The sequence below is a fragment of the Bacillus rossius genome, chromosome 3 (assembly GCF_032445375.1).
Source record: "Bacillus rossius redtenbacheri isolate Brsri chromosome 3, Brsri_v3, whole genome shotgun sequence".
In the NCBI taxonomy this organism is placed as follows: domain Eukaryota; kingdom Metazoa; phylum Arthropoda; class Insecta; order Phasmatodea; family Bacillidae; genus Bacillus; species Bacillus rossius.
This window is the reverse complement of record NC_086332.1, coordinates 213,737-235,720: the sequence shown is the minus strand read 5'-3', so window position 1 is coordinate 235,720 and position 21,984 is coordinate 213,737. Positions and strand designations below refer to the sequence as shown.

The 21,984-nt window shown below is 38.7% G+C and overlaps 1 protein-coding gene across 5 annotated transcripts in view; it reads right to left on the bottom strand.

The window, feature by feature from the left end:
• The window catches only part of LOC134530037 (ras-related protein Rab-37-like), a 76,026-nt gene extending 55,666 nt beyond the window's left edge, over positions 1 to 20,360 (bottom strand). Inside the window, exons 1-6 of one of the 5 annotated variants that reach the window (XM_063364566.1) lie at positions 20,230 to 20,360; positions 17,255 to 17,389; positions 12,150 to 12,332; positions 10,901 to 11,011; positions 8,140 to 8,248; positions 2,980 to 3,090 (exon numbers count right to left, since the gene is read on the bottom strand). In XM_063364566.1, coding sequence (XP_063220636.1) covers positions 2,980 to 3,090; positions 8,140 to 8,248; positions 10,901 to 11,011; positions 12,150 to 12,332; positions 17,255 to 17,290 — 550 coding nt within the window. In that variant the 5' untranslated portion in view covers positions 17,291 to 17,389; positions 20,230 to 20,360. Of the gene's footprint in view, positions 1 to 2,979; positions 3,091 to 8,139; positions 8,249 to 10,900; positions 11,012 to 12,149; positions 12,336 to 17,254; positions 17,390 to 20,229 lie in introns of all 5 variants that reach the window. The other 4 variants (XM_063364565.1, XM_063364567.1, XM_063364568.1 and 1 more) reach the window with 4 other exon arrangements.
• Positions 20,361 to 21,984: the final 1,624 nt, after the last annotated feature.

Below are 21,984 nucleotides of genomic sequence, written 5' to 3'. Positions count from 1 at the left end.
TATATAAGGGCGTGAGGCGTGGCCACTATAAAATATCAAAATTTACTGACTGCCCTAATACCAAAAATCAAACAAGACAATCAATACAAATATATAAAAATTCTACAATAATAAAACTGAAGTACAAAAAATTTATTTAAATAAAGTTCTTAAACTCTCAATCAACGGTTTAGTCTTTCTTCTGATGTTCGTTGCTAAAGACTTGCCAAAAAAACAAAGTTAATATCCTAGGCGTGCGCTGGCTTCCTGACCTTCCTCACCGACTCCAGAGTCTAATGCCACGCCGGGCCATAGGTACGAATTCACAAAGGCGTGAACGATGATCAAAAAAAAAAAATTATCTTATTTTTAAGGGAAATGTAGCAAAAACTCTTCACGTAACATAACTATGTTACCGCAGAAGTATTTATCATCTACTTCAAACAAAGTCTTACTTCTTTATTAACTTGCCAATGATTTCATAAAAACGTAGAATGGCCGCACCAACCAACATCAGACTGCGCATGTAGTCCAATACAGATCGCATACTTTTAATAATACTGCACAAACTGATTATATTAGCTAAAGCCAACTTTAAGTATGCAAATTACGAAGACAAAGTCTCAAAAACAAATTGCAAAATGTTCGTTTCTTCCAAACTTATACTTTTATTACAACTACAGGCAAACGGGCGACCTTTTTAAAAAATCCCACACTGGAACAACGTGTGAAACGAATGGGTCTCTTCACCAAACAGGCTAATAAAAGTTCCGTCCAAATAAAATTTAGTATGGGAAAATACACAGTTCACTAGGTTTGCCAAAAACCAGTGCAGCACCACGAGGGTAAAAATCAAAATTGCGGCCTCTCTTTACCTTGATAAGTTCAGTATCACAGGGCAAACCATTGCCCTGTCACCCAGCGTGGAGTCTCCACCCCCATACTCTTCGTCGCCCGTTGCCGTCCGGCACACCAGTCCGCGCCGTCACATGGCTCTGTCCTCGACGGTCGCTCGCCACACACTCCACGCGGCCCCAGCTGATTTTCACTCCCGGCAAGCCGAATATCTGACGTCATCAGCCAACCGCCGGGCGCTCGCCAAGTGGTATTTACGTGAAACACAATCGATGTTCTTAAACTCATAATCGATAGCTACCAAACGGCGTATTACTAATTAACAGAAACAAATATAATTAAAAAAAATTTACAGATAAATTAACATTAATTAAAAAAGGCGTATAAATACGTGAAATAAAAAACCATGTAAAACTAGAGACCAGCAACAAAAATAAATTACACGTAAAAATGTGGCCCTGCCGGCCACAACAGAAATATGTACACTTGCCACCCTACACATTAGACTAGTAGTATGTAAAAGGGGCACCGAGCACACGGTCCAGGTTGAGGAGCTGATAAACAGACTGCCATTTTGGACTGTGATGAGTAGTATATAATAGCCGGTCCGAGCCCAGGCTTCAAGGCTGAGGATTGTCGACGCCGTCTTGGATTGTGATGTCACGGCAGCCATCTTGGATAATCTTGAAGTTTGACCTTGACCTTAAATATTTGCCAGAAATGACTCAAAATTTGACGAAATTTTCTCAAAATTCGCCAAACTCTGACCAAAATGTCTAGGTTTTTTGGGGGAAAAAATCCCGCAAAAAATATTGAAAAATAAAAAATTTCCATATTTCGAGGGAAAAATTCCCGTTTTGAGAGAAAAATTCCCGTTTTTGTACTCAAAAATGCCAAAGGCTTGAAAATTTCTAAAAGCGGCTTAAAGTCCTAATATCAAGCCGCCATAAGCCACCAAGGTCATGACCTCGACCATTAGGACGACACGGCCACCATCTTGAATTATGAAATAACCATTACAATTATCGTTACGGCCGCCATCTTGATAATCGAGAAAAAATTTTAAATTTATAAATAATTAATTAATAAAATTTAAATAAAAATATACTGACATCTTGGATTATGATGTCACAGCCACCATATTGAAAAAAAAAATATTATTATCAAAACATTAAACAAATTTAAAATTAAAAAATTATCAAATTGTAATAAGATTTTAATTTAAAAACACACTTAAGTCATGAAGTCTTCAGTTAGAACCCGGTGAGGTCAAAAACCATTATGGCAGATCTTTCCTCCACAGAAGCCACCATCAGGCTGACCTCTCGCCACTAATTACAAGGTATAGATATCGCCAGCTAGTATAACGTCACATTCGCCATCTTGTTTTCTTCTGCTGGAGGCCGCCATCATGTTTTCGTCTCCTGGAGGCCGCTATCTTGTTTTCGTTTGCTGGAGGCCACCAACTTGTTTTCATCTGCTGGAGACCGCCATCTTGTTTTCGTCTGCTGGTGGCCACCTTATTGTTTTAGTCTGCTAGCGGGCACTGCCCCCCATGTTAGTTTAATTTTTACCCGCTAGAATGCAGTAATCATTTATTACTTTGGCGCCCACAATCTTGACATTTGGATAAAATCTTGGAAATCTCTAATTACTTAACTATAAATTCGGGGAAAATTCCAAAATTCGTCAAAACAATCACTTTATAAAATAAAGATTGATTAAAAATGTAATTTTATGTAAAAAATAATAATAATACAATAAATATGACAAAACATCCTAAAGAGCAGCTTAAATTCCTTTACTACCAGACTCTAGTAAGCCGATGATGACATATTGACAGCCATCTTGAAAATTCGTAATAATTAAACTATAAATTCGGTGAAATATCCAAAAATTATCAAAAATGCATTCATTAATTTACTGATCAATACAAAAAACGTTTATTTAATTAAAATTACCAAAAAATAACGTTATCTCTCGTACGTGGTCGTGTGCCCAAAGAGCAGATACACAACAATGAATTGATTTGTTGTAGGGTGTGGTGACATTGAAAACACACAGCGAGCCATGGCGTCGCGGACATACAGTGCCTGCATGAGCATGTAAGGACACAGAGGCGGGCGCTGGTGGCGTGGCACTCACCCAGCAGCATGATGACGACATCGTCCTGGGCATATTCCCGGATCTCACCGAGCCAGGCACGGATGTTGTCGAAGCTGGTTTTGCTGGTGACGTCATAGAGCAGCAACAGCGCTGCAACAACACCCCAGCAGGGCCATCACGAGGGAGGAACAGAGGGGCAGGAATCACAGGGGGCGAAGAGAGGGTACTGTTGAACAGGGGCAGGGGAGCAGAGGGGCAGAAGAGCCCCGGTTGAGTTTGGACATTTTTTTTAATGTTGTGTTTACCCTGATATGATAAGAAAAAATTACACCACTATTGCCCGGAAAATTTTTAAACATTTTAAATCCAACCTGCAACTTAAAATTTGACGATGGTTAAATTAATTTATTTTAAGATATTTTGATATTATTTCCTGATAAAATATTCTTGCCTCAATTTTATAAATGCTTAAGATAAAATTTACTGTATAGTCACATAACTATACATAAAATAAAATCTTTGAAATTTTTTAAAATGTGAAACCATGAATGGACCCGCACATTAAGTAAAGAGAGTTTAATTTTCTTTGTCCCACGAATGTCCAGACAGGCGAGGCGCGGGGCCCGGGCGACTGCCCACGCTCTGGTGCACGCGTGCTAACAGAACACTGCCAAATAATACATGTCATCTAACACAAATGAATTCAATAAAATAACACTAACAGATAGTTGTTAGATGTTCTGACTAGATGGTGTGGTGAAAGGGGTTACTCGCAAAATCTTCAATAAAGTTGTATGTAAAATATGCTGCAACTGAACTTAGCCTCAGTAGGTAGGTTTGGTGTTATGGGGGCACTGGGTCTAGAGTCGGGAACCAGGGAGCCACGGCGGCCATCTTGGATGACCTTGACCTTGACTTCAATGGCCATCTTGGTTTCCGCCATTTTGTTTTCTAGAACATTCCTTAATTTTAAATTATGATGTCAAGTCCACGATTTTGTTTTCTAGTACCTACTTTCTGCCATTTTCAATTATGTGGTCACATCTGCCATTTTTGTTTTTTAGAACTTTCTGCCATTTTTAAATTACTATGTCGCAATCCAAGATTGCGCTCCTTGTGGTCAATTATTGCACTAAATATGATGGCACCCTCTGACAACTAATTTTTGAAGTCTAAATGTCTTGCTCTCAGGTAGCCTGAAGTAGAATTAAAGATGGTGACACCCTCTGGCAACTGATTTTTTAAGTTTTAACGAGAAGCCCTCTGGCAATATTTTTTGAAATTTAAACATAGCACTCCCTGACATACGTCGCTGCTACTACTACTGTTAGCTTAAAAACATACTTTTAAAGCATGTAGCTATACCTTATCTGTTTCTTTATTCTTCAACAGGTCTGTTAGCCTAGCGGATAAAGTTGTATGTTTTGGATTGGACTTTTGGAAAAGTTAAGTACTATCAAGAGTGGTCGGAACTTAGATGTGTGACCACGATGTTTGTACAAAATATGGCAGAAAAACAAGATGGTGGTAACCAGCAGACTAAAACAAGATGGTGGCCTCCAGCAGACCGGAGATGCTAGTGGTTTTGGATTTTAAGCCTCTTTTAGAATTTTTCAACCTTCGACATATTTGGGGAATAAAACGGGAAATTTTCCCTCGAAAAGGGAAACATTCCCCCGAAATATGGAAATTTTTGGGTTAATAATGAGGACTTTTGAGGTGTTTTAGGGGATAAAAAGGGAAATTTTGGATGTATTCAGTGATGGCCGCCGCCTCATCACTTTTCCGCCTGGCGTGTAAGCTCCATTATCTTACTACTGAAATATGTACTTATATAATATCCACAGGACTTTATTGGATTGGTAGCGATAGCAAGTTCATTTTTTAAAAAAAATATCACTATCGATCATTTATATCTATGTATATGTTCATCTTTGGATTTATTTTACAGCAATTCCAGGGTACACTAAACGTAGATCTTGATTTCAACTGCCATCGTTCATTATTGGTCAATAGCCATTTGGACGCAGCAGGACTAAACCTCTGAGGCTACCACCAACAGTCACGATATCTGCTCCTGAATAACCAACAATATTTTGGAGAAGAAAAGGGGGGGGGGGGAGGTTACCTAGCCACTCCTTCTGCTATTGATCTCACTTTTATTTCATAAAACTTAGAAAATACCTTAAAATGGGAAGTTTTTGACAGTAATTGGGGTAGCGATAATTATACCATACTGATAATTATGACTGACAAGGATAAGGACCATATCTCAAATAAGAGCAACATTTATGACTATCCTAAACTCCAAACTAAAAAGGCCGACTGGAATTGATTAAAAAAAAAATTAGATAAATTTATACAGAACATTCCTAACATTTTGACACAAAATATTGAAACATGTTATTCATTTTTAATTTGCAAATTCTTTCAGCAGTTCATGCTCCATGATGCAAACAAACAATTATTACCTTTTATGCATAATGGTGTAATGATAATCAAATAAAGTCAAATGGAATGCTTAAACGCTCTGAAAGTATATAAAAAACCACCCCACTTTTTAAAAAAAAATACAACTAAAAAGACAACAAGCGCTTGCGAAAGATACGTGGGAAACTCAATAATCGCGAAAGCTGGATAAAATTTTGTAATAATGTGTCTTGTTCATGTCCACTAAATGAGTATGGTCAAAATTCGGGCACCTGTATTGCAAAACCACTGTTTCATAGCGGGAAAGAATATGCCAAAACATGTAGCCTATTTCAAGATTTCCAAAAATGTATAACAATTTTAAGAGAATAATTTATATTGCATAGATTTCTCATTTTCATTTCTTTAATACATATTTTTTACTTATAAATTATTATTAAAAAATGATATCGTTGCTCAACAAGTTAAACAATTCATATGAATTCGCTAAATTGCAAGTACTCGAAATTAAAAGATAATATTCAGCTACAGAATTTCAACTTATTGATTCTAGGTTTGGGAGAAAAAATTGTATTATAGATAGAAAGTATAAAATTGCATTACTATATCTTTATGAAAATAAGTTTGATATTTTTTTATTTTTAGAATTTATAAATGGAAAAGATTTTCTAGCAAATTAAGTTTTAAAAGACATGAGAAATGGAAAATCTATGCATGATATGAAATTTTCTTGGATTCATGTAATTTTATTGTTACCTTGCTTTTTTATTTGTGTCACTTTTATTGTACATTATAAATATCACAAAAATGTACTGTCCTAGAAAATACACGATTTCATTATAAAATATCACAATGTCATCTGCGTTGGAATCTGTAATTTACAAATATTTAACTGGAAAGAAAAGAATTTGTTTTTTGAAAAATGTTCCCAGTAAATAGTCGACTGACGTACTGCGGCACCACTTACACTAGGCGAGGCCTCACCAGGCTCGGGCATCCCGGTCGTACACCCCGCAACAGTGTAATGGAGTCCGGGGGAATTTAACAGGGAAGTGAGCTAGTGCACTATAATCGGGCTTTTAGGTAGAAGTAGCGTGTTATTATATTATACATGGTTGCGTATGCAGCCTGCCACTCGGTGTTATATTCCGCTCTAGTGTGGGTGCTGTGTTGCACAATACAGTCGTGGTAGTATTGTGTATGCTCTTGTTTGTGTTGCAGTATTTGTGCCGTACTGGATTCTGATACTTTAGCCACGTAAAACACAAGTACTGCAATAGCAACAATCAACAACAACACACACTTGCCTATAGCTTGTGACGAAACCTTAACAAAAAAGTGATGTTTTCAAAACATATATTTTTTTATATGGCTCCAGAATTATACGTTTTCCAGCGTAAACAAATACCAAAGCTATCAGGGTATCATGCAAAACCTATGACTGACGAAACAATAACAATGGACAGTTGACAGCTAACAGTTTAAACAAGGCTCGCTAGGGCGCTAAACAAAACACTATATTTCAATCCTTCAATAAAAGATAAGTAGTCTGTGTCACACGAATGCAAATTAAAAACTGTTAAGTCGGACATTCTCACCAAAACAGTTAGTTCATCACAAAACTATAGTCTTCATGTTACAATTGCTTCTCAGGGTTTTAGTTTTTGATATTATAAATTTTTCTGGCTAACAGTAATCCATTGGTAGACACAAAATCCATTCAAAGGACCACTGGGCCAAACTAGACCGATATTCGCAGTGTTGGCGAACAATAGCTTGTTTACAAAATGTCAATTGGACACAGATCATCGTAAGGGAAAATTAGATGGTTGCGTTTCTATTGTTATGACCTCCAATGGCGTAACAAGGAATTGTTACCTGCGGTGCGCCGTGGGGGAAACAGCTGCCAGCACAGGAATCACCGGTAGGACGGCCGGTGTAGCGACTTACTTACGGCTATTATTGCGTCGCACTCACACACACCCTCAGTCCTATAACGCATCTCGGTCTATCGTGTATAGGGTCTACGAGAAAAGCAGTTGCTATTTCAAAATGTCAAAGTTGAAGTCAAAATTGGCGCCTAAATATACGGCTGAGTGTACCAGGAGGCACGAGGAACTACCCAAAGAAACGGAATCTGGAGTTTATATACCGGCGCCGGCGTGCCGACGCCTTGCTGGGATTGGTCCAAATTTGGCGCCTAGGCGTCTAACGCAACAATTGCAATAAACAACAATCCGAATTAAAAGTTACGTAGTGGTGCATACACCACAACACCCGTAGTAATTATTGGCGTATTAGAAAAAGTTTAATAAAATTGTACTTAATAATTAATATGAAAATACTTCCCGCGGCTTCCTGATAAGTTACAGGTGTGAAACCCCACTTCCGGTTATTAGAAACTTGGTCCACGAAGTACTGCGTCTATAGAATTCTCTCAAAACGTAAACAATGAAACAATGGAGCATAATTCATGGCAGAAACGAGCACGGGAGGCGACAGTTCATAATTTTTATGTTTTTAAGGTTTATATTTATTGTATTTAACTTCGTGTGGGCCGTGCATCAGCGGGAAAGAGAAAGTAAAATCAAGCATTTTTCATTTTACTGGCTGCCACAAGAAAGTTGTCGCTGAAGTGGAAGGTACCCAACAGATAGGGTGATGCCTGGACCACCGCACATCTCCCGTGCTCCATCTGGACGCAGCGAGGTGCAACTCGGCGTGAAACCAGGGATCAGGCGGTACTGTACGGTACTGTACGGTACTGACCATGTGCGTCCCTGTAGTAGGCGTGTGTCACGCTTCTGAAGCGCTCCTGGCCCGCCGTGTCCCAGATCTGCAGCTTCACCTTGCTGCCGTCCACAGTCACCACCTTGTTCTGCAACACGCAGGCACCACACTCTCTCTTACAACACGGACATACGACAGCTTATTCATTTTCATCGTCTTGTAAATAAAACGCGGAGCGAGTAGACTACCCTTTCGCGTTAGGTGGCCCTGTCCAGTAGGGTACATTAAATAAAGAAATTTGAGGCAAAGAATATTCATGAACAGAATTAATATCAACAAATGCTTGTAGAATGACAGTTATAAGTAAAAGGAAAAAGGGGATGCGGGAACAATGTTATTCTTATGGGATTAGCTCAGACTGTTTGCTTGATGAGACAACACTGCGACAACACTGCGACACTGTATTGACAGTTGCCACAGCCACTGCAGGCCTCGTGGTCCGTGTGCCAGAGCCGAGCATCGAACCAAGGACTTGTGAGGAGTCCCAGGCCACTGCCTCTTGTTGGATGACATTATGTCCTCCATTTTGCATTTCTGCCATCTTGGAAATCTGTAATTATTCAGTTAGAAATTTGGAAAAAATTCCAAAAATTATATTTAAAAAATTCTTATTAAAATAATGATTGATTCGATCGATCCTTGTCCTCGGTTAGATCCCGACAAAGCCAATTTAATAAAATATTAATTAAAATTTCCAAAAAAAAATTTAAAATTAAGAAAAAATTAATTGGAATACTTTTAAAAGCTACACATAGAGTACTTAGTTCAATTTTCGGCGAATGCACTTGTGAAAATAAACAGCCAATTTCCAAGAAAAAAGCTTCCACTAAACCGATTGACTACTAACAAACCTGATATTAGGATACAGATCAGTATGATGTCATTGAAGCCATCTTGGATCCACCAGCCTATTTCATCTGCTAGTGATTGTTCTCATACAAGTTTAATTTTTTACCTTCTAGACTACAGTATTCCCAGACAATAAACTATCACGATATCCACCATCTAGTCGGACATGTTGGCTTCCATCTTGGAAATCTGTAATTACTAACCAAAAAATCGGGATAGATTCTAAAATTCATCAAAAAATCAACAATTAATTTCCTGATTGATTCGATCGATTTCAGTGCTTGGTTAGAACCCTGGTCGATGCAAAAAGTTAATTTCAAGTAAAAAGATTTTTTTTTATTAGAGTTTACCTTTAAAGAGACTGGTTCAAGAAATAAAACAACAAAATTACAAATAAAAAAATCTTTTAGGGCCGACGTATATTCTAAAATTACAAAAACAAAAACAAAAAAAAATCTAGATTTTCTCGATTTCTACAGTCTTTATGGAGTGAGAGTCCTTTTGCGTGCCTTGGCATGTGTTTTCAGTATAGTTCTGGATAACAGTCGATTAACCACACACGTCTGTTCAGTAGCCAGACAAGTAATCGGCGGTCAGGTCCGTTCAGATTGTGACCAGGCCCGACCCGGTGAATAATTATGAATTTCCAAGATGGCAGTCAATTTGTCCAAATCGGCTTATGGAGGTTGGTAGATGAGGAATTTAAGCTGTTTTTAAGATTTTTCACCATATTTTATTGAAAAAGTGTTTTCTTACCCACAATAATTTTTTTTGTGTTAAGAATCTAACCACAGACAGGAAACGATCGAGACAATCGCTACTTTAATAAGCGAGTTTTTGATGATTTGTGGAATTTTTCCCAAATTGATAGCTTAATAATTATGGATTTTCAAGATGATAGCCCAGATAGCATTGGAAGCTTACTGACAGACGTAATACATTTCTTGGCATTTGTGGCGTGTGTCAGTCTGCTGGTAACCTCCGTGGAGAATGGATTCGTCGTCTTTATTATGCCCTCACCAGGTTCGATCAGAAGACTCTATGACGTTTTTACTAAAATTTTATTTATATTGCAATTATTTTTTTTATGAATTTTAATTTTTTCCCTATTTTATAATATGGCGGATGTGACATCATCCAAGATGGCGGCCGAGATCAAGGTAAAGTTAAAAGCTCCCCTCCAGAGGCTTATTGGAGGCTTGTAAATGGGGAATTTAAGCCTCTCTGGGGACGTTTTAAGCCTCTGGCATTTTTGGGAGAAATAAAACAGAAAAATTTTAAGTGAAAAGAGTATTTTTTCCTCGACATAGAATTATTTTATTATTATTGAGATTTTTGGAGGAATCATTTCCCTAAAAACTGGAAATAGTGGCGTATTTTTGGTATATTTAGGCAAATTTGGAGTCTTTTTTGGAAAATTTTGGCAAAATTTTGAAAGTCAATATTAAAGTTTAAGGTCATCCAAGTTGGCCTTTTTGAAGTCACAATCCAAGTTTGTAAACCCCATCCACAATCAACAACATTGATCCTGTAGCAGGAGGCTCATTCAGATACTACATAATATCGATTTATTTTGACGGATTACATTCTTTTTTTTTTTTTTCATATCTACAGTATGATGCATCTCAGAAAGTGTCATCGTAAAGAGAGGCATTAGAGTTTGTAGTGTCTGACATTATCTGACATTTTATACTTATGTATGGAGAAAGGTTCGGAGTCAAAATATAGTATGAGGAAGACGGCTATTATTGAAACATGGTACATTTGAACATAAGATGCAGAAAGTGACACTCCAACAGCGTAACATCGGAAAAACACCACTGAAAGCCGCACGCTGTTATTTCCGAGAGGTGTGTTGAGGCGACCTCAAAGGGCGAGCGGTGCCACTCACAGTGAAGCCGATGCCCACAGTCGCGGAGAAGTTCCCGGACTGAAACCTGCCGGTATCGAACTGCACGAGCAGAGAGGTCTTGCCGACCCCGCTGTCTCCCAGGAGGATTGTCTGCAACAGCAAGACACTGCACTACCTCCGCACTGGCTTTTATCACTTTCCTGGATGAAAGGGCACATCAAATAATATGCATTAACCGAGTATTAGAAACTTAGTTTTCTAATCACATGCATACCTCGTGCGACAGATCGCACATATGATGGTTCGGAATTAAGTTGTCTATAACCTCAGTCAGTAAATAAGAATAGTAAACTGGCTGGGGCCAGTCGCGTCATTCCGCGCCGACCCGACGCCAGAATTGTCCAGACAGGCGTCGGCAGCTCTTGCGGCGTCCCGCGGAACTCCCAGCTGCGGAGGGGAGGAGGGGGGAGCGGCGACCCTTGTAATCCACCAGGCGCGCGGCACGTCTCACGTTGCGGCGGCCACGTGACGCCAGTGGCCGAGCTGGGCCGCCAGCCCGCCGCGGCCCTGCTCACGTTCCTAACTATATATATATATATATATATATATATATATATATATATATATATATATATATACTAGCACCGGAGAATAACTTTAAATTCGCAGGTCTCTAGCTAAGGAGCATCACTTTGATGACACATCAATAGGGGTAGTAACTGAGTTATTCAAATACCTGAAAATTGTCTCTACAGTTATATAATCATATAAGTTTATTTTTTTTAATACTCTTTCAATTTAATAATGTTTGAATCAGGCTGGTGATAGAATTAATTTGATTTATTGTGCTTATCATCACATATAATAGAAGTTTATACTGCAGGATGAAGAAATGAAATGGAGATATTTGCAATATACATTAATGTTTATTGACACGTCACTCATACAGTCGTCGCTTTTGTTATGTTCTTAACGGGAGATTAGTGGTTATAGTACATAACCCTTGAAATTCCGCCCTTCGGCAATCTTTGTGGTTTGTTTGCTGTTGTTTTAGATTCAACTAAAGTGTCTAGCCCGGAGTTTCAAAGCCGTGTCTCGAAAATAGTCGCAATACATGTTTTAAGTTCCCGGCGGATGTAGGTATGCTCGGTTATTAATAACGGACATAACACACTAGACCTGGCCAGTCCAGTAAGTGTGTTTGCACGAGGAGTTAAATTGACACGATTGGGCTAGGCTCTACACCGAAATGCACGGGTAATGAAGTGCACAGCCGAACAAGACGCACCTTGTGCACCATCTGCTCGACCTCCTGCTCGGCTCGCTCGTGCAGCCGCAGCACCCCCGCGGGCGGCTGGTAGTCGGGGTAGCCCGTGGGCGAGGGCCGGCAGTACTTGAGCGCCGGGGGACCCAGCCCGCTCTCCGAGGCCTCGAACACGTCGTCGCTCATGCTGTCGTCCGTCGCCAGCACCTGCTGCAGTCGGTGGGCCATCAGCAAACAAGTGTGGCACAACACAACATTTACCCTACTAAATACAAGGGAAACTCTCCCAGAAATATATGTTTTTAATGTTAACTGGTAAACACGCCTTTTCAGCTATATGAATACTCTTTTCAGTTTTATAAATAGTATGCTTAAATATAAACAAAACAGATTATGACCTGAATAGATATATAGAATTTATAGGATAACATATACTTATTTCTGCAAAAAAATGATAACATTATTAAAAAGAAAAATGGGGAAAAAATGAAAATATTCAGCGTCCTTTAAACTTGTTTTAGTTAACCTATTTTCAGTCATAATCTATTTAGATAAATGTTAATTCTTTTTACTTATTTACTGGATGTGACATGGGAGAGTGCAGATGATCTGAAAAAAAAAGTACTTTTAGATTTGACAAATCTGCTGCCAGTTTGTAGGCTTGGACAGCATGTTTAGGCAGATCACCGGGCTTGGATAACTACTTCATTTTAAACATACTAAGCTCTTCCTTCACAGCAGAAAAAACAACGAAAATTTTTTCAGGCAAACTCAGGTCCGACGTAAGGTCTGGCGTAATAAGTTTCTGAAGTTCGTAAATTTTAATGATTTCGTAATTCTAGAAGAGAGTTCACTAATAAGATAATCTGAGACTGGCACATAAATACTGATTCAAAAATACTCTTCCTCAGACTCTGCGTCAATATTTTATATATTTTTTGTAACTTAATACCCTTGGCTTTTTTAATTAGTTCCTAAATTATGAGCTGACTATTCTACATTTACTCAGAAATATTTAAACTTATCATTGCTGTTATTTCGGTTCCCTTTTATGAATAATTTTGGGGTAATAACTAGCTGCATTGCTTTGAATGCATCGATGTACTCAGTCTGTAGCTTTCGAGCCAAGGTAAAGTTAACCCTAAAATATCACCTACACCAACGACATAGACGACAAACTCCGATGGCAGAATGCAAGATAACAATACAAGTGCATTGTTTCTCTCATATGATGTTTGAGCTATTGTCTGTAGAACTGAGTCGAGAACAGGGAGAGCCTCTAAATATTTAAATGTGGTAGTCAATCAAAAATGTTTTCTACTGAATAAATCGCCCACGAAGCAGACTTAACTTATAGCCAAAGTATGCTTTTGATTAGCACAATAGGCGTAAAGGGCCAGTGGCTGCACCTTTATTAGTCTAGTTTGAAGGCCTTTAGACTTTACGCTTAAATTTGACCCACCGTCAAATGCATGACCACAATAGTTTGTGGCAATGATTTGCTCCATAATATTTTTGTCTGTCTTTTTATAATTTTAATTTTTAAATTGTAATTATTTTTCAGTTGCTCACATGGTTTGTTATGTAAGTGATTTGCTGCTTTGGCTTTATATATTTTGTTTTTCATCAATTTGGCAGACATTTACTGTTGTTATGGCTTTGATTTTCCGGTTTAAGCTCAATTAATTTGTAAATGTTTTAAAATTATTTTATAAAGCTTCGGTAATAAAAAAATGTCAATTAAAGGCTTATTCTAGACCTGGCATTTTATTTTAAGTCCATATGCTCCTGTGACTAACTTAACTTCATTTTGTGAGACTTTTTCGAGGAGGGAGCAAAGCCAGTTTTAAATCTGTATGGAAAATGGTTTCTGCAATTAAAAAAATTAGTTTCAGAACAACTTGAGACGTCTTGGCGAAATGCAAAGCACGTTAGCAAAGCAATAGTTGAATGGTGGCACAGGCAATTCTGGTACAATGATGTTCCCTACGAGGCAACTTACTTGCATAACTGATCGTTGTATATAAACGGAAACCAAAATAAATTTGCCAAAATTTGGCATTTTCAAATTCCAAAAACATTCTCCAGGTGTCACGTCTCGCCAAAGGTGTGACCTTTGATACACACATCACAGGGCATGCCTCGACAAGCTCGTAGACCATTCTTCACTACATTGCACATCGTTATGTTATGTCCGTAAACATATTTCCTGAGCGAACCGCACCGCCCGATCACGCCAAGTATACCCATCTTACTCCTCGCATGGCTTTCCCTTCTTCCAAATATGTCACAACATCCCCTACTCCCCGGGTTCCACATTCGCGCGCGAAGCCAGCTGTCCACTCTGTTAAAGTATTTTTATTATCACAGTCATGTTGCTTTTTACCATATACGTAATTATTTATTATTTTCAATGTTCTCACTAAAATGCTTTTAAAAGATAATCACAACTATGAAATATTAATGCGAGACATTCGGTCATACTGTTTTATTGACACGGCGCGGCCTGTTGACATTGCCGTTATCCCATCTGGAGCCTGAGCTGACGCAGCACGTCCTTACGTTCGCTGATTTGCACTGCGAGGTGAAGTAACGTGGCTATTATCCAATAGCAGGCCTTCTGGCCACTAGGTGCGCAGTGCGCAGTGCGCAGGCGCCCTCGGCGTCCTACCTTGGTTCAAAGTTCTGCAGCGGCGATGATTTCATGCAGGTGGAGCCATTACAGTTACACTACAACTCAAGGGCGGAGACCATCCCCCAATGGTCGCACTATCAACAAACACGAATACCCTTAACACATGCAATACCAACTCACTAAAAGCCACAAGGCACATGGGTGATCACTACGTAGTAGGCATAACAATGTGGCACACCGCCTTAATTTAAACTACCGCCACGTGGGCGGAACAAAATGTGTATCCAGAAGTCCTCAGGTCGAGTTGATTGAAAGGGGATGACTAAGTGCGGCTACCCGCAGGGCCAATGAAGGGTGATGGTGATGGTGATGGTGATGGTGATGGTGATGGTGATGGTGATGGTGATGGTGATGGTGATGGTGATGGTGATGGTGATGGTGATGGTGATGGTGATGGTGATGGTGATGGTGATGGTGATGGTGATGGTGATGGTGATGGTGATGGTGATGGTGATGGTGATGGTGATGGTGATGGTGATGGTGATGGTGATGGTGATGGTGATGGTGATGGTGATGGTGATGGTGATGGTGATGGTGATGGTGATGGTGATGGTGATGGTGATGGTGATGGTGATGGTGATGGTGATGGTGATGGTGATGGTGATGGTGATGGTGATGGTGATGGTGATGGTGATGGTGATGGTGATGGTGATGGTGATGGTGATGGTGATGGTGATGGTGATGCGATGGTGAGAGCGCCACCAGGCGCGGTGGCAGGATGAGACACCAGCCTGGATCCGCGCGCCACCTCGGCCTGGCATGGCGCGGGTGTTTCCAGCCTGCTCACGCAAAAACATAATTGCTTACTGTTTAATCCAAGTTCGTTCCTGCCTCCTTTTTCGTGGGGGCAGTTAGTGTCTCCGCGATGGTTACAGTCGGGGGCGGTGGGCAGGGCAGCAGTTACCCATGCCCACGTCTCCCACGCACGTGAAGCCAACTGTCCACTCTGTTAATGCATTTTTATTATCATAGTTCTATTGCTTTTTACCATATACGTAACCATTTATTATTTTTGACGTGACAACGTCTAATAAATCGATGAACGTCGGCTGCACGCACGAAAAAGTGTCCCGTTACGCACATTGTCCCGTTACGCTCATTGTAAGCTTGCGTCGCATCTATCTCTCTTTCACTCGATTGGAACAACCATCGATTTGACTTTTTCGAGGCACATTAAACTTGAAACACTCCCATTCGTTTCCTACTTTTCCTATCATCGTCCTATCCTTAACAGAATAACACAAATTGGAAGAAGTTAAATAGCAAACATGTATAAAAGTTATAGTTAAAATAATTTCTTGGTTAAAGTAATAAACATATTTGAATTAATGAGTGCAAATAAAAGTAAAATTTTCAATTAAATTGTATATTTCACTTCACTTCTTCTTTCTATCCATACAAAATAGTGATAATTCAATAAAAATTATTCAATTTTATTCACAAAATTATGCAATCATTTCATCAATGTTTTGTTATGACGTCACGTTAAACTATTGTCCGTAAACCGACTTTACAGACAGCCAATTTTTTTTATTGTTCCCTCTTAAATTATTTTAAAAGATAATCACAATAATGATACCTAATGTTACAAGTTATTTACTTCAAATTTAACCTTCAAATAACATTAAATTAATAAAATTCACAATATCTTGCACTGAATGTAATAATTGTTAAAAGCAAATACACTATATTTTTTACCAACAAATCATAACTACATTAGCTGTACATTTCCTCACTAGAAGTAAAGATGGCAATCCGCCTAGTACTCCCGGCGAATGCCCTAGAATGGCATTCCACTTCGGACCCGCAATAGCCGTGACAGCTCAGTGGCAGCCAGCAGGAGCTGCCCGAAACTGCTTTGTTAAGCAACTATTCTCAACAGGTATATAAACCACCTGATTTCCAGTGTGTCAGTTCCCTCAATGTTGCAACTTTTTTGTCGTAATAATCATTCTGTGTTCGTCTGTGCTGTCGTCATTGTGGTGTCCAGAATATATGGATGTCCATTTTGCCGTTGTGTTACCCACATTACCTGTTTTATATCATCGTTGGTTTCGTTTGTTTGTCGCTGTGTTTTCCCGGGTCTTTTATTGTCTTTATTTACTGTTCTTGTTGCAACTGTCTCGTCGTTAGCCTACAGTGTTCGCCTGTGCAGTGATATTATTTCTGACATAATTCTCTGTGCTCTCTATGCATTTAACCTTTGACATCTGCTAAATTTAGCTTGTTTTCTGAGTATTTGTATATTCATCTTTATTGTATGTTATCGAAGTCTGTCATGACATACCGAGTAACCAGCAACGGTGGGGAGATTTATGATAATACAATACAAGAATGGGAGGAAAGAACATGACTGGGTCATGTGACCTTGGAAGTGATCCAAAATGCTGCTGAGCACAAAAGCGAAGAGGTGGACTGGCGTGAAGTTACATACGCTAAGAGAGGAAGAAGTCTGCTCCGTCACCAACATGGCAGTATCTCGCAGCAGGTAGCACGGTAGGTGACAGGGCACATTTGGTGTTGCACTGCAAAGTGTTGGTACACTTGCACGTGCTCAGACCCATTCCATCTGCAACAACCCACACACCATTTTTACCTTTTCTAGCCTATGATGGAGTATAGCTAGAGGCTATACATTTTCACTGTTGACAATCTTTAGGCCAAGCTTTACAAAGTTTCACATCATTCATTTATGCTCAGAGAATTAATAAACTATTATTGTGGTGGCTGTCTGGCAGCAACAGGCTGTTTCTCACGCTGGAAAGGGCATACCGCAACCGCCAATAATCTCAACTGCTGCTGTCGGGCACAAACTGGCTGTGAAGAGCGAGACTGACTTACCTTAGGAACCAACATCAGAAACAAAGATGGCGAACTCAATCAGTCGAAGTCAAGATGGCGGTATCCACTAAACGAAAGCAAGATGGCTACCTCCAGAAGATGCTGGTGGTGCCAGCATAACGAAAAGTGTAACTAACGGTATTATGGTACTCGCTGATGTCATCGTAACTAAAATTGCAATGCATGGAAGTGGGGCACGCGATGATGTCATCGTAACCTACAATGTAACACTCAGATGTGGGGCGCTCGATGATATCATTGTGTTTTTTAATTAAATTTTTAAAACAATATTTTTTATAATTTCCATTTTTTCTAAGTTAGTAATTACAGATTTTCAAAATGGTCGGCATGTCATAATTAAAAATGGCGGAATGTTCTAGAAAACAAAATAGCGGAAGGAATCAAAGATGACCGTCGGGGTCAAAGGTCAAGGTCATCCAATATGGCCGCCAGAATTGATGTAATCCCATATGGCTGCCGTGGCTCCCGACCCTGGACCTAATGTCCCCATAAATATTATATATTTACCTATTACCTAGATATATAATGTTATGTTTGATAGAAACTATTTCATTTAATACAAAAGACCATTTGGGAGTGCATACTCTACCTTGAAGCGAATTTCATGTTATATTTTATTATATATATGTGTGTGTGTGTCTGTGTCTGTATCTATTATAATTATTATCATCATAGCAAAAATTGATGGTTCTGAAGGGTTGTTCATAATGCTAATATTAATTACAATTTCACTGAAAGCACCTACATGCAGGGGAGGGGGGTCGAGTCACGTGGGATGTAATGATGTAATATTATCATTGATATATGAGTATTGGGTCATAACCAATAATTACGATGTGTTATAAATTTTACTCATACAGATTATAACACATGTTTGTAAGATCGTCTGAAGTTAAAAGTGACTATGGGTGCTATCATTATTACACACAAAATGCAAAAACTAAATTAAATGCGTTCAAAGATACATTACATGTTGAATGGTTATCATAAAGATGTAATATTATCGATCAATAAACTAAGTATTTTAAGCAACAACTCTAATCAAAATCACAAAACCGGATTAAATAAATTATAAATTAAATTAAATGGTTACCTGTCACGGAAATAAATCATTTACGAAATCATAGTTATTTTTCTTACTTCTTATAAACTTACAAACTTCTGTTAGGTGGGCATACTTACATAGTCACAGCATCATTCCACATTTGTGATTTTCTGAATTTAACACCAGACCTACTATACTACCTCTTGAAGAAAACTCTCAGATTGCAGACAAGCCGAATTATGGTGTTACTGTCCCCCGAGAATCGATTTGAAGGTGGCTCTTGCCCATTAAATGTTTGTGTAGTCGGGCAGAACGGTCAACAGTGTTGTTGAAAAGGGATGTATATTTCCTGTAATTATTAAGCTACAGATTTATAACTACAAATCCCCTAGAGTAAGTAAGCATGCCGCTGTTATGAACATTCAACGCTTACCTAGCAACATTTTTATTTTTGTTTAATGTGGATCATTGTGTAACCAGGGCCAGTTATATTAGTTAAGTGTTTTAATTGTTACCACTTATAAACTAATATAAAGCGTTAATATTTTACTTATAATATGAAAACGTAAGTTTCTTAACGTATCTTTATAATTTGAAACCAATCTGGTAATAATAAGTATGACTATTTGTTGCGTCACATAATGAGCAATTGTGAAAACGTTTATAGCGTAAGCCTTAAAAATCTCGAGGGCCTAAAAATCGAAAAATTGACACGATAAATTCCTAGTACTTAGTTGTATGTTTTTAACAAATACCATCAGTAACACTGTGCCAAAATTCAGCTTCATTTTTTGTGACAGGTTCGAGTCATTCTTTATCTAATTTGACTGGACTACAATACTTAATGAAAGTGTGTGTTTACTCGGCAGTCAATAAAATATTTTGAGTAAAGTTTCAAGAGAAATGAATATGAGAGAGTATGTGTTGTGTATACGTAAGTATGTATAGCAAATACATGTTCGGCCTTAAAAATGATTGCGATTACTTCGCAAATGCTGTATTTTCTCTCTCTCTCTCTCTCTCTCTCTCTCTCTCTCTCTCTCTATATATATATATATATATATATATATATATATAACATTTTTATATAAAATATATCTGATAATTATCTTTGTGAGAGAAATTATTTGTAAAAGATTTGACAGAATCAGATACATAATGGCATATGAAGTTGTTGATTTAGAATATAGTTTTACTGCCTGAAAATAACAGTAAATATTTCATGTTATATGAAATATGTATTTTTAACTTAATTAATTGTATTGTGAACTTTGAATAATTTCTGCCTATATTATTTTTGCTAAATAATACATTTAACAGAACGTAATCAAAGAAAAGTAGTCATCTTTTTTTCCTAGTTCATCTAGTAATATCTACACAAATCGAAGAGTTATTACGTACGCGGTTATTTTTTTTTCTATTTTAGTATAACAGCTGTTAAAGTAAAATGATAAGGCTTGAAAGCATATTAGCAGCAGGTAACTGCAGGAATAGTAACTCACGGCCAGCTGCTATGCTCCCAGATGACCGCGCCAGCTACACTCGTGCCAACCTCCCAGCGCCAGCAGCCTGCAGGTCTGCGCATGCGCGAACACGCAGCCAGGTCTGCGCATGCGCGCGAGTTCACGCGGAGGGAGTTGTATGTCAGGGTGTACGCACTATATCTAGAGGTGTAAAAGTAACGAAAAAAATCGTACCCGTATGTATTCGTTACTATAACAATTAGTACTCGTTACTATCATTACGTTACTCGTTACTTCTGATACCGCATAGCATGCTATGTTATGTTGCAGCAACGAATCGAGTCGTATTGCGTACGCGTACAGTATCAGTATGACGTCGCGTAAATAATAATAAATAGAATATAAACAATTAACAATATTTGATAATTAACCGTTTTTGTTAACCAAGAAACAATTAAATCTCATTAGAGCGGCTTTATTTTATCATCTCCTTTAAGATAAGAACAAAAAACACGTGAAAACACGATAATAAAAAACAAAAACATATTTCTAATTTGTAAAAAATACTTTCTTACGTTGTTTCTGTTCCAATCTCAAACTTTGTCTACACACACATACCTTTAATAAACAGTAAAAAACTTGGACGACGAATTTCCAAATTATACTTTACTTAAAATAAACAAACATCGTTCTTTGTAACGTAAATTCATCGAATATGCGCGCGCATGCGTAAAACATAGGAAAAATGCGAGTAACGAGATGCAGCCGTGTGTAACGTTTCGTTACTCGTTACTAGATGGCGCACCCGTTACTCAGTACCGAATACATACGGTTTGCTACAGCTCTAACTATATCTTATATAGTCTTTGCACTACATGTAATATCACATGTAATGAGCGCCTGTAATGCCACACCACTAGCTTCTCCCAGCACTCACGAAGGATGACATCAGCAGGATTTAAATATGTACATAATTCTGTAAATATGTATTTATTTTCAATAGCCTTCACACAAACTCGAAAGCAAACTGAAAAGATTCACTTCCCGTCTTATATCATGTCTAAACATCAAGATACAAAAATATCCCAGGCTGTTGCGGCCATTTTCACGAGTCAACAGTCAACCTCTGCGTGGCGACTCTGAGTTGACTCTTCGATGATCTCGCTGTCGGGCGTCATGTCCGCGAGCATATCAAGTTGATTCTATTTTCCTGGTCGGCGTAGGATTTCCTCATTGGAATTAAATGCTCTATACTGTCAAATTAATTTAGTTAAAATTGGTAACTACCTAAATCTTTAAGTTTTTGAAAATTGTATATAGTAAAGTGTGGTGTGAATGTTTTTTTTTTGAAGCTCTGGCGAGGCAAGTGCTTAGCACACACGATCATCTAACTTGTTCTTAGAACCTCGTGGCTTACAAGTCACAAATACTGTTTTTTCCAACCTGTATTTAAAGGTAACTTGAAAGGGTGCCAGTCATTTCTATTAACCCTTGGAACGATTGTTAGTGTCCCTTGTGAGAAGGCGAATACATGTTTTCTAAGGGCATCGTGCGGAGCCGACAGTCAGTTTGTGTGTTTCTCGACCTGCGTAGCGCAGTTGTCGGACTGCAGGCCCACAGGCCCACAGACCCCGCAGGATGGACTCGTCCGCGGACAGGTGTGTGTGGGCGTGGCCCGCCAATCAATGAGCGCTTGGAGGGCATATCGAGCGAGCCAGATGCGCGCAAGGTCGCTCACACTCACACTCTGGCCAGTCGGTTCTAAACCAACAACAGGGGTCACATCTGGCTTGT